The 14,430-nt window shown below is 36.6% G+C and overlaps 1 protein-coding gene and 1 long non-coding RNA gene across 2 annotated transcripts in view; both read left to right on the plus strand.

The window, feature by feature from the left end:
* Positions 1-3,579, plus strand: part of Zip48C (Zinc/iron regulated transporter-related protein 48C) — a 54,395-nt gene extending 50,816 nt beyond the window's left edge. Inside the window, exon 7 of the mRNA XM_028316720.1 lies at positions 1,153-3,579. Within this exon, the coding sequence (XP_028172521.1) occupies positions 1,153-1,231 (79 nt within the window). The 3' untranslated portion in view covers positions 1,232-3,579. The remainder of the gene's footprint in view (positions 1-1,152) is intronic.
* A 6,732-nt stretch (positions 3,580-10,311) lies between these two features.
* Positions 10,312-14,430, plus strand: part of LOC114361660 (uncharacterized) — a 50,941-nt gene continuing 46,822 nt past the window's right edge. Inside the window, exon 1 of the long non-coding RNA XR_003656614.1 lies at positions 10,312-10,411. This is a non-coding gene — a long non-coding RNA (uncharacterized LOC114361660). The remainder of the gene's footprint in view (positions 10,412-14,430) is intronic.

Here is a 14,430-nt window from a genome sequence, read left to right on the forward strand (position 1 = left end):
TTATCAGAATGCTTTATAACTTCATACTAAATAGCTCAACGTAGCTCGAATTTGACAGCAGCTAAGTACGAACGTGCGGTCACTTGTATGGCGGTGGCATAAAGCTACTAGGAATCGCTTTATTGTAATGGGCTGTTATTCCAGCTAGTGGATTCCGGTCGGCTGTCAATGAGCATTGTTTCTTTAATAAAGCCTGATTTACATTAAAACAGCTAGTGCCATAAGTGACTATTCCACTAGTTTTGACATAACCAGTTCAAACATTACGAAATTATTTTGGATATCAATTTTAAGTGTAGCAAGTTCGGAATGTAATCTAATATTGATTTGACTCAAATGATCATGATGATTGATTATAATAGGAAGGTGACACGTTTTGCATGTTCAAAATTAATTTGCAATATTGACTTGATTTTGCGAGTTTCCTTTAGGGCATGCAAGAAAGTGTAAACGCGGCTTTACCTGCGCGTGAGACGCGCGCAGTTACTCTTTCCGATATCGTAATTTTGCCACCTCGTTCATATTCAAATGTCGTTTGCTCGTTATTTCTCAATGGCCGGCATTGTGACGACAGCATTTTATAACGGAGCGGTTTATGCATGAATGTACATACAATTATGTATATGAACAAGTTGCGTCAGCCGCTGGAAACTTTATATTTTATTAACACTGAATAAGCGGCGCTATTGATGTGGTCGATGTTTTTAGTCTTGAACACAGAATTTTAATTGATCACACTATAAAAGTGTGATAATAATGGATGAACGTCCACGTCATTTTACACAAATATGATTTTGACATTTTCACGACAGTAAATCAACAATACAATAGCCTTACATCTTGTCAGTTAAGACTACCGATTGGATTTCTTTTTATAAAAATTATACATAACATTGATAAAACTTAAATAATTTTGTATTAGTTTTTTGTTTCAAATGAAATTGCTTTATTGCTTGTTCATTTATCTTTATTTTAAAGGCATTATTACCAACTACAAATGACTAAAATTTTTTGCACCGCCTTACTCTTTCTGCATGACCCGTGGTTGACTGGCAGAGAATGCCATCCGGCATTAAGTCCGCCACAGTGCATTTGTTACCTTGTGTGCTGAAGTATAAATAAATAAATAAATAAAACCGTTTTTGTCCGCAGCGGTAACGGTAAGTTGGCGACGTGGGGCTGCATCATCGGCTTCACCGTCATGATGTGCCTGGACGTGGGGCTTGGCTAACGCCCCGATCGCCCCCACAACGACCCGCGCGACCACCGGACCCACACGAAGCGGCTTCTCAGGATCATTCACTAGGCAGTAGGTACATCTGACGTTATGTAAACTTGACATAAAGCAAGTATTTGGCACTTGATCGACATGCTTTTGTTTTTAGGCGATGGCTATCAAAGAAATACAGTGCTAGTTATTTGTGAAAACAAAAGAAATACAATATCGTATTGTATCTGTGTGCAACCTATGTGAAAATTAATCATTGTCAGACTATTTGAACCTTCAACTCATATATTGCTTGTATTGAAAAATGACGCTCATGACTCGATTCTAACTTTATCATGGGCTCAAACCTGTGAATAATCGAATATCTTTATGATATTCAATACTATGTTTCTCCAATCGCATGCTGAAATCTTTGCTTAAAGGGAGTTTTGTATGTTGTTTCAAAATACACACCCCTGTGCATAATGTATAAACTGATACAGGTTATGTACTACTTGCTTGCTAAGTACTTATACTATTCTACATTTAATTTGTCAATTCATTTTAATCAATTAATGATCTAACTAAGCCCGTCTCTATCTTAATAGAGTCGTCTTATCAATGAAACAGTTCTTTTTCCTTAAACATTTGTATTTTTTGATAAAATAGTCGTAAATAATGTTCTATTTAAGGATTAATGTCTCATGGGAACTACCGCACAATACTTAAATGCATTATTTTTGTTAATGTTGATGTCGAAATAATTAGTTTTTGTAAAGTTGTCGATCCTGAGAAGATAGCGAGATATTGTTAAGTACTTCCACGTAAAGACTAAGCGATGATATGTGATGTTATTTAATTTAGTGTTCTTATCATGGCGTGTGCTGTTTAGAAAGTAACTTTTAAGAAGAGAGCGTATCTTTACCTTAAAGGCCGGCAACGCACCTGTAACGCCCTTGGGACTGCGTGTGTCTATGGGCGACGGTAATCACTTACCATCAGGTGATCCGTCTGCTCGTTTGCCTCCTGTCACAAAAAAAAAACTTAACTGCAAGTAGATTACCCGTGAAAGTGCTTGAGAATCGCGCTCCAGCCCAGTGAGGGAACCTACACCTAAGACTACATTCTAATATTAAAGTAGGTTTAAAACCTGAATATGAATCTGTTTTCATTCATTAGAATTTTTATACATTTAAATGAGAGTTAAAGTAGAGTTTGGTAATAGTTTTAAAGCCGGTCACAGACCACTATCAATTGCAGTGGCTCTTAAGAATGAATATAAACGTCGCTGCAGTACGTGGTGTGTAAAACTGAGACCATACTAAACCGTCATCATTCATACCTTAAAAATCACTTGGACAAAATCATACTGTGTTGTCTAAGTTTCAGTTCTTTCTAAGTCTATTAAGTACTTATGCAATGCGATGCTGTAGGTATAAATGAGCTTTAAGCATTTTTTTCTACCATTGCCAACAATCGGTAGCCGAAATATACTTAAATCCTCCATATAGAGTTCCTTTGTATGAAGTTCTCTGTATTCTCAAACCAATGAAATAACCCAAAGTGACACATAATAATTAAATTGGAATTCGTTGTACATTATGTATAAAATATTTATATGTATAGTGTGTACAAAACGGCTGTAGACGCAAGCACGAGATAATAGAGAATGTGCCACTTAATTTCTAAATATGATATTGAATCATAACTTGGAAGCGATGCCCAATATTAGACGAATAAAAGCATAATTGTTAATAATATAATTCAATTATTAACGAACATCAATTTATATATTAGCGTTTTAATGTCAAGACTTCAAGAGTAATGAAATTACTACATACTTGATGATATTTTACTTTCCGACTTGAAATCATTGATAGAACCTATCGTTTTAACATTTCTATAGATGAATTAGTGTATATAATTTAGATCTAAGTGAAGTGTGAGTTGTTTGACAAGCACCAATAAGTTAGTTTAAATTATTACCAAGACAATATTTGGCGTTTGTCGAATGAAACACAAATCCGCAGCATTTACTAAAGAAATTACGACGCATGTCTAGCCCTTACGTCATCTCACTCCTTATGTGGCCTAGCCATCCCTGCTAGGAGTACTCGAATTATTTAATATTTATATTAACTATCACTATCAACTAGAAGATGCAAAGTAAACTCTCGTGCGCTGTAATTAAGCTCAATGCACATGCGCGATGCATTGCTATAGTTTCATTAACTTGTTTATGTTCCACGCCAGATTGCACTTTACTTCTAAATGATAGAGCAGCATTTCATTTGAGGGTTCATAAGGAGTGAGACTTGTACGATAGTTAGTACTAATAAATTAATGTGTGGTTATACGGTTATTAGATAATTGCCAGCTAAAAATCCACAACGTCAATTTATTACAAAGCAGTAATATTTTCCACTTGTAAAAAAGTATTAATAGAGATTTTTATTGAAAATTTGAATTATAATTTTTATATGTATTAATATTAGAAAAATTTATTTTGATTAATGATTTCATTTAAAATTATAATGTTATTTTATTGAATTTCTGTACTAACAAAAGTATTGATAAACCGGTGGCACAGTGAAAATACGAATTTGTTACTTTATTGTAATTATTTTATTTTATTTTTACATTATAAGAAATTATGCAGCATCTAATGAATTTTATTTACTCAATCCCCTTCCGTAAAACATTGCGTGTAGCACTTCGTTCGTTTCAGCTAAATGACGTCCACTGCTGGACAAAGGCATAGCACTTAAAATGAACTTTTAAATTAATTAGAAGATTAGCTGTAAGTTGAATATAATGGGATCGAGATACTGAGCGCCAGTTGTAAAGATCAGAAAATCATAAACCCAGACTTTCTGCCTTACACCTATTTTTTAAAAACGCTGTAATAGTTATTATGCTGTGTAAGAAATAAATAAAATTACTCTCTTAATTATCTACTTTAGAACTCTCGTAACTACTGATTAATTCTTCGCTGTCAATTAAATTTTTCTTACTATTTCTTTCATACATAAGTTGGATGTATCGCGCCAGTTATAAATAGTAACTTACTATAATTAAAACCAACAATTACTTAACATAATTACTTTTATTATATTTATGGAATTTAACGCCGTTTCCGTTGTCTGGGATGAAGTTATTAACTAGCCGTTAATAGTTTTTGTTAAATATCCAACTGTAACATTCCGTGCGTCTGCAGTATCTTTTAATTACTGAACCTTCCTAATTATAGGTACGCGACTGTAAAAGAGTTGTATTAGAATTTTGGAACAGGAGAAGAAATTTGGGTAAAACTGGGTGTCACTTTACGAGATGCGACTACTTTTGGTGGCTCACCCGAAGCTCTTTTTCGGTGCTTCATAAGGTAAGTACATACATACATTCAAATTGCTACTAAACAGCTAGAGTATTTTGCATCTCAACTCAACTAGGTAAAAAAGTCAAGTAAGCACGCTAAGTAACTACATATCTGAAAATCTATACTTATATTATAAATGCGAAAGTAACTGTCTGTCTGTCTGTCTCGCTTTCACGCCTAAACCATTGAACCGATTTTGATGAAATTTGGCAGGGAGATAGTTTTGAGTCCTGGGAAAGGACATAGGATAGTTTTTATCTCGATTTTTTAAACAGGAACGCGCGCGATAAAGTTTTTCTGTGACAGACAAAATTTTACACGGGCGAAGCCGCGGGCGGAAAGCTAGTACCTTATAAAAAGGCATATTAGGCAAGCAACTACACTCAGGAGGATTTGATGAGTGCTACTGACAACGCCACTCTTGTGGCGGAGTTTTAGGCTGACACTGTGTAGGTTTGTTGTCGACGAAGAAGAAAAAGAAGATAGAGGCATATTGTCGACGAAGAAGAAGAAGAAGAAAATCTGATGATATACCAAGCACCGACTGCATCTACAAAGCTTCCCATGTTAGAAAAGTAAACACATAATATAATGTGTTATTACCTTCGAATTGTGAAACAACGGGTAGGTAGGTACATTGTGTTACACATGCGAAAGCTCCCAGTAGGTAATCGTAAGTATCTAGCGTAACGCACCGCTGCAACTGTAAAAGCAGCCGTGTATATGAACCCTAAAATAGTACAGCGTCATCGCCATATCTCCCCATAACAGTTAACTGTTAAAAATATTACGTCACGTTTGCTTCACACCGCCCATTTACTTTTTAATTACCCGCATAGGTGGGTGGCGCCAATTCCGAGTTTATTATTGCTGTAAGGTAAACATTGCAGCGGTTAGCCGTGTTAACATGTCAAAAGCGTCGTACTGGCACAAAGCTGATTGGTTTTTTCATGTGGGTGTAGATAGGTCTTGTAGTTTATCAGCGAATGATTACAATGTTTACTTTTTAAATATACGTAAACAAACAAACTTGAAGTTTTGATAATAATGAACTGTAAGGGTACAGGATATTGAAGTTTCAAGAGAGACTCGATACTCTTGCTGAAGTAGACTGAGTTATAAGTCATGGAAATAACACTGATACCTAGATTAAGTTTTACTCCATCTATGTATAATGTAAAATAACTTGCACGTGGAAGCATACACATAGTTACAGAATTGAACCCTGTCCTTTAACTTTAGAATAACCCACTCCCACAGCGACTACCGAGTTTCCGCTGCTGCATCATGGAATCGAATACTGGTGTACCTTTTTACACCATATACCTACTTAAATAACTGGTAAAAATTAACGAATAAGTTAATTAGGTACCTACTGGCATTGTGCATTTTGTTACTATTGATGTAAATGTGATTGGCAGTTATTTTTCCCTTGTTTTAAACAAACAATTTTATGACGAAATACCCAGAAGATAAGATTGCTGCAAGTACCACCAATGACGCAAATTTAGCAAGTAAGTACATAATTAAATTAAATACGTAAATACCCGACCATAGGGAGGACAATAATAGACTGATTTACCTAATTAGTGTTAGTCTTTTCCGCAAAGTTAATTATTTTTGTAAATTTTTAATATTATTATTTTATATAAATGTTCCGAGAATGGTGTGTAATCAACAGGAAAAATTGCACCTACCTTTAACATAAAATACTGTGTTCTAAATATCTATTTATATAACATAAAAAAAACTAATTAACAAAAATCTAAATTCTGTTATCAGTATGTCGATACTAAAAGAAATACACAAATTAATTGCTGTGAATTGTAAAGGAAGTCTGTATTTATCTATAATATAAAAATGAATCGCAAAATGTGTTGGTAAGCGCATAACTCAATAACGCCTGGACCAATTTTACCAATTCTTTTTTTCAATGTTCGTTGAAGTCCAAGGATGGTTTTACGGCGAGAAAAAATCGAATAATCTCCGGGAAAACCCTAAAAAAACTCGAAGCTTCACCCCTAAGGGAGTAAAACAGGGTCCACGCGTACGAAGTCGCGGGCGGCCGCTATAGTATAACTATAAAAAATACTAGGAACTTAAAAGCTCTTGCCTGTGTAATTAATTATGATTGATTACTACTAAGTATAAGAGTCAATAAGTGTTAAGTCTAGATATCCACTTAATTTGGAACTAAGTCCCCAACAAGTAGGTTGTCTAGGTAGAGCTTGTAGATAGATAGGATACTCAAGAATTAGGTGTCGCAAAATAATAATCCAAGTCTCCGAACATTTATGTTCCTCCACTTACATTTGCGCCCAGAGGGATTCGAACCTACAACTATAGCTTGTACCTAATCCAGTTACAAGATCGTCTTGTATTTATTGTTTTTATTTAAAAAAGAATGCGGATTTACTTTTTGAAAATAATTGAAGTGAAATAATCAACGCGAAGAACGTTTTGTAATTACTTTATTGCATGACGTGTCTTACAAGCGCCGTGTAAAACTTCGTGGCAAATAATTTAATTGTTTTCAGTTACAGTGCATTTCGCTGACCACTTTTGGAGAGCAATTAGTGGGTAGTAAGCACATGAATTCACTTAGTTTCAGCAAGACGAGGATACACCACGCACTTCCCTGAAACTTGTACGAATTTTCCTAGGAAATTCGTCTGAAAACTGAAAAAATGCGTCTTTAACTTTAGTTTCGCTTAGGTATCTGCCAATTAAATTAACTACGCATGAACACACATAGATCGGGTCTTGTTAGTTTATAATGGCATGTTATTTTGCAACACAGTAAGTACGTGAATTTCAAGCCTAGACAAACTTTTCTTTCAAACAAAGACTATGGTATATTTTCCGGAAGCAAACTTCTATTGTTTATAAAATCAAAACCGCTAACCGATAGCCAGATGAACCTTGTTTTCAGCGTAAGCATATACACCGCCGTTGATTTACCACGTAGCGAGTTATTTATTAAGTTATATGATTAGCTAACCTACCTTTTCTAGTAACTTTTCCTGAATTGGTAATTTTATAATTCCGGTTAAAACGCGACAACGCATCGTGCTTAAAATCTCTTTGGGGCTCCGGGCTTTTAATTATGTATGTACTCTACCTTCCTGCAAATATTTAGATCTTGAGCTCTGTGAAATACCTAGCAGAATGCATCTTGAGTGGTCATGACCGCATGGAATGTCAAATACCAAATACCGTCAAACAAAATAATGTTATATGTGTATAGGGTTCGACATTTGACTTCTCCCATTGTCAATCTCAATGCATGCCGCGTGCCTACAAACGCCTCCGTTCCCAACGGCACAGGACGCATACGCATCCTGCACGAGGTGGAAGGAATGTTGACGGTTACCAATTGCATTAGAAAAATCGCCCAAAGGGCGCGCGGCGCTTCGCGGCCGTTGACCCGGCAGCGTGCATCCTTAGTAGCGTAACACATTATATCGCGAATATTACGTGTTCATTTCAGACTTTCAAGATGGATAATTTTGGATTTGAAGAATTGCTGAAGAAATTTGAAGACGACCAGAAAAGTTGTGATTTTGATTTGGGAATTTAGGAAAATGTGCCTACAACTTACCTAGTAGGTACGTTTATTTTACCTCTAGCTTTTACCTAGTAGGTAAGTTAATTGGCTGATAATTTTTTCTCAGAACTAAAGTTTTGTCCGCATTAGGCGTGATATAATACATAAGGATTTGTACCATTCGATCAAAACATATTACATATATTAATCTGTGATTACAAAAATCACAAAATAACGAAGCTTTGCTACGAATATTAAGCGAGCTTTTGACATGTAAAAGCGACATAACTGCCACGCAGCGTAGTTTTTTTTTAATCCACAACGAGGAAGGTCTTGGCCTGTTTAGCCTTCTTCAGGCTAGGTGTGTTATGCGCCTAACACCCGAATTCCGGTGCGTACGCGCCTCTTGCCGATAAAACCCTCTCAATGGAATCTGAGGCATGTTTACATATGGCGACGACGGTGGCACGCGCTGGCCTACGCGCTCATAGGGCTGCCAGATATACGGCTTCAGGGACTTATTCAACCGGGCTAGGATGCACGTCGTGATAAAATCTTATCGATTATTTTAGGCGACAAATGCGTAAATTCTATAAAAGGGCGGAAAAGCTTATCGCGGCGCGCAATAGGCCTAGGACTAGGAGTCTCTACTATTCGTGAATGACTTCAACAGTAGAGCTAATACAATAACAACAAGATATAATGAACCTTGAAGTACGATTTTATGTTGCCAAAATTACAAATTGCGACCAATAGTGAACGATTTATCTTGCACTTGCTCGTAAATAGACGAATTTTCCCATTTTCTTTCCCCTCCGAGTGTAGCTCTTCTTATTATTTAGGTAGATACATAACCATTAACTGTTAGGTAGAGTCTCATAATATCCTAAAACAATCAAGTCATATAGCGACTGGGACATACATTTCAACCTCGCTGTAATAGAGCATAAGGAAAATTATAGGTATTTCAGAGACGTAAGTCCATAGAGCAAAGAGAAAAGATACCTTAACGAAAACCATAACATTTTAAAATCAGTTGAAAATTAAAACAATTGTGTTGGAATAAAATAATGAAATACTTCAAAATTAAAGCCATTAATAAAACAAATTGGTTAAACGATCCCAAATTCCCAACACACACGATGGCAAGTAGATATGCCCTCAGCTCGCGATTGTGAATCATTTATCAAAATGATTCAATAACACGCCATGATTAAGTTACATAAGGGCTTCGTACTGAGCCATTTCATTAATTCCATCAGTTTACTTTTCATTCCCTGCTTTTATATTACCATTAAAAGTAAACTGAATGGTCGTTAACGCGATGAGTTAAAAGAGAAAATGTTTTATTATGATAAGTTATAAAATAACTTGATTGAATTATCTACTATGAGAACATTATGAACTCAAGTCGTTTATTTTTCTTTGATGCCTGCACAAATATCTTTATAGGCATCAATCCAAGTTATTTCAATCCTAAGGAACTTTAGAGCTTGTATGAAGTAAGACATATGCCTATATTGAAAGATTACAATGCCAATAAAACTCGTAGAAGATGCTGAAAATTTCAGATATATAGAAGTATGAAAACCTAAAAAGAAATGATTTGATTTGATCTTTTCAAGATCAAAACCGTAAAAGAACAAGACCAAAAAACTATTGTGAGTACTTTAGGACATAATTAGCATTCGCATTAAGTTTGTTTATAAAATAAAGATACCTAAAACTATTGACTTCTGTCTACATATTTAGACTATTTTCTAATTGCGCTCCCATAAATAATGTTCTAAATTCGGCGTTACAGACAGAAAATCAAAGCAGATACATAAAATAATAAATCAATTGCATTGATAGATCATTATCACTAAAGAAACAGTAATCTCCTTAACATTTCAATCCTTTATTCGCCGGCTCAACACAACGCAAGATAGAGCCGTCCCGCGCGCACAATAGGCGACCACGGAACGAATATAAAATGATCACCCCGTCTGTTTATTAGGATTTATGGGATGTGGCGCGATAAATAAACGAATAACGGTGGCGTACGTCTTCGACATTACGAGATGAGTGCATTCGATCGATGGTGTGCTACGGCCTCATTTCCATTCATCGGTGTTTGTTGACAATGCGCCGGCCGGCGGTCAGAGGGCGCGGCGGGGTGCCGCTGCAGTCAGCCGCGTGCGCCCGCGCCCCTCGCACGCTGCAGCGATGCACGCGCAGCGCGCCCGCGCCGATGGACTATTACAGCTTTGTTTACATCTCCACGTCGCCGCACAAACGCGTAAGTTATGCATGTCCCGTGTGCGTATGCGCATATTTTCACAATGCGCCCGATTCAATACGCGAGCCGTTTGTTTATTTACATTCTACGCTGCGCCGTTTCACTTCGTAATCGGCAACTTTGATAATTTAATATTACGTGTGCGACGTAAACGCAATTGACGTTTCCAGTGATGTTGGTACAATTAATTTTTGTAGACGCAGAACGAAACTGACGAAACTGTAAATTCGCTTCGTACAAAATGTGTAACCGTTAGTGCATCGAATGCACGTGCTGCGTAGATGCGGGCGATTGTGGACCTTATCTTGATGGGTTAGGGTATGAATTGAGCAGGGCACGGCTACAGACGACATCGGAAGTGGCCAGCGAGCAGGGGGGCTGCGGCGGCGCACACCTGCCTGTCACGCCGTATTTGCGCCATCACTTGGTTAGCATCGTTTGAAGCTATCTATCTATCTATTAAAATGAAGATTAGGAGTCGTCCAAAGTGAAACAGTTATTGGAAAATCCCCAAACAATAAAACGGTAGTTACAATTATCTTTGCATTTGCATTACGGATTTTCCAAACAGATACTTAGATACTGTTGTATAGGTAAATGAGTTACAAGTTAGCTATCTACTAGTTAACATAAAACTTAAAAAAATGTAGACAAAAACTAAAACCGCCAAACAATTTTGCGTACCATGTTTATTTACTTTAACAACTATAACTTTTTGCAATAATGAGTCCTGAATTATTTATCTTCTTAAAATTTAAACATTGGTTATAATAAAATCCCATTGTTTTTAAACCTGACATATCAATACGAGTATAACCGGATACTGAACCGAACTCTACATTTCACTATTTTGACTCTCCCTTGAGGAAGAAGTTATTTTTAACAACAAACCCCAATGTTTGCTTTAGGCGAGGATAGTATTGGGGACTCGTATTGCATTATCAGCTGCTACTAACAAAACATAAGAAATAGAAGAGCTATTTCAGCAGATCACTATTTTAAGCATAGTCACGTTATAGAAATCCGTAACATTGTTGTTTATGCAAAATTGAACTTAGTAACATATCTAAGTTAATCAATAACGATATTAAGCGTAACATTCTTGCTAAAATAAATAATCAGAGCATAATGTAAATAAAAAATGTATTTATTGCCTTCGAACCATTTATACATAGATACAGGAAGAGAGACAGCTCTAATGCCCATTTAATTGGCTTCAAATATTGTCATAGATTATACTTAACAGGGTATGGTGACGTATAACAGAAATAATATATATGTTACGGCTAAAGATAGGTGTGAACATAAACTTAAGATTAGCCGGCTAAACTTAAGTTTATTTTCGACGAGGTGTTAATGTTACTTTCTTCTATCTTTAGCCGGCTAAACTTAAGTGTAACCGCAGGCCCTTGGCTAAAAATGTAGAAGGAAATGGAAAAGGAAACAACGTAATAATGTTTACTATTTTGACACGAAAACTTTATTAAAACATTATCACTTTCATTACACATACTTTTATGTACCTATGTAGGTATTCAAAATTACAATTATTACAATAACAAAATATTAATTACTTAAAATAATATCTACCTAATCATTAAAATAAAATAATAAGGAACCATTTGGTCATTAAAGGATCTTCTGTAGGTATTTAAAATTACAAAATGCGCGTTGTCTCCCCACCGCCCCCTCAAGCCCTCCGCCGGCCGGGCGCGCCCATAGAATACATTTTTAGCCGTTTCGTTTTGGCTAATGTGCACATTAGCCGGCTAAAGATGGAATATCACGACGCAAACTAACATGTTATCGAACTTTAGCTGCTTCTCGAAGATAAACTTAAGTTTAGCCGTCTAATCTTAAGTTTACGTTCACACCTATCTTTAACCGTAACATATATATCTCGTGAAATACGTGCGATCACTCACGTAGGGATTTTCCTAGTTTCCGATGTTAAAACAATCTTCACGAGCGACCTCATTCCAATAGCTTACAAAATATTTATATTTTGTAGAAGAAAAGTCTGGGTTGTTCTGTTTCTTTTCAATTTTAGAATGACACCTATGCACAACGCATTAGAAACTATTCATTTCAGTTAAGATCCTCAGCATAGGCTGAGTTTCACCACCTAACTTTGACCGTAACTTTAACGATAACCAGTGTTTTTGTATGAAGTTTGACAGCTTTTTTGACGTTTGTCAAAGTTAAAGTAAGATGGTGCAATTCAGCCTTAGAATCCAACTGCTTCTTTGATCAGAAGCTGCTGCTACTAAACTACTGTTGATATTTACTAATTACTTGACCAACAACATAAGAAAATTCTTAATTAACTATAATTACACACACACCCTATCCCAAATGACTAACATTTCAGTCTTTCACATCTTCCAGTCGCAAACAAGTCCCCTTCTCACAAATTGCGTGCGAATGCACAATAATTATTAACATGCACATATTTTCGAGGCGCTTCCTCGTGTAGCATTATTGAGAGATAGAGATGAGCATGGCATATTCTGAATGAAACCACTTTGAATAAGCAAGCTGTACTATCTCGTGTATAGGTAGGTCGAAGAAAACCCACTATCGAAAAACAATCCTAAAAGGGTCAAGTTCAGGCAGATTGTAGTAACAACAAGGCCATTTGCAGCATTTCATGGATCTCCACTCCATCCACGTTGATGAACTGGGAAAAGGATAAGGATAGACCGCTGTAACATAGTAAACCTTTATGTACCACCTACGAAACCATAAATTAATATGGCGTCATACTTGTAGATGTACAAGATGTCATATAAGCGCTGAGGGAATGTTGATTCAAAGTAAATAAGATTTTAGAAACCTAGAAAGAAAGGGAGAGGATCATGAAGAGAAGCAAGCGTACTTCGGACGACCAAGTGGCCGTCGACCGGTTGGTCGTCCCAGGAACCGCTGGGGAGACCAAGTTGCGAAAGGACCTGCGCGAGCTCCATGTCGCTAAGTGGTGGGAGGTGAAGCAAAACAGATGAGAGAGTAGATTCTTATTAATGGAGGCCTAGTCTTTAGGTCGCTGTAGCATCTTAATTAGTTAGACACTGGGGGCAAGTTCTATGCAGCACACAAAGCTGCCACAACAACATACTTAGGCCTACCTCGGTTGTTAGAAGATATCATCTGAGCTTTCCTTAGCTGTATTATCTAATCTATCCGTTAATATGTTTCAACTAAAAGATTTTTAGAAGGTGTGGTGAGAAAAAAGCCTCCTAAAAATCATCCCTTAAAAAGACATCAACGCATTAAGCAAAATAAATGAAGACACATTTTTCTTCACTCACATTTTCATTACAAAAGACAACCCACCTAGGACCGTTGTCGGATTTCTGTTTAAAATACCTAATTGTGTACGTACCTGCAATTAGTAACATTATCATCATCATCATCATTTCAGCCATAGGACGTCCACTGCTGAACATAGGCCTACCCCAATCCAGCGGCTTCCTGCTACCTTTATGATGTTGTCGGTTCACCTTGTTGCAGTAACATTGTAAACGCATTGATTATGTACGACTACTACGTTTTAAAACTAAAATCATGAAACACATTAAGCTTAGGGGTGAGTAGAACGGACTCATGTGACAATTCAGCTATGAAGCGGAGTATTAGGCTTCTTTTGTTTTTCTTTTCTTGCCTTTACAAGTAGTGCTTAGTCTGCCTTCAGGAGTAGATTTTTTGATTATGATTTTCTTCATCTTCTTCTTCGTCGCTAACTCGCTACACCCTTGCCAGAGCGGTCGTGGTCGTCACACCTGGTTTGGTGGCAAGCTTTATAATCCGTCGCCATTCCTCTCGCACACTCGTGTTTCGCACTTTCTTGTACACCCGTGGAGTGATTTTGATCATGTACCTATATGGAGTTCGTAAACTTAGAAAACATTATGAATATGAGCAAGTGATTTACCTGAAAGAAAGTGGCTTAGGTTTTTTTGCCCAATGTATCGGATGGCAATACCTTCATTTGTTTCGTACTGGACAGCTTTCTTTGAAAA

This window comes from Ostrinia furnacalis, unplaced genomic scaffold, assembly GCF_004193835.3.
Source record: "Ostrinia furnacalis isolate ACB-3 unplaced genomic scaffold, ASM419383v2 OfSCF5861, whole genome shotgun sequence".
NCBI classification, from domain to species: domain Eukaryota; kingdom Metazoa; phylum Arthropoda; class Insecta; order Lepidoptera; family Crambidae; genus Ostrinia; species Ostrinia furnacalis.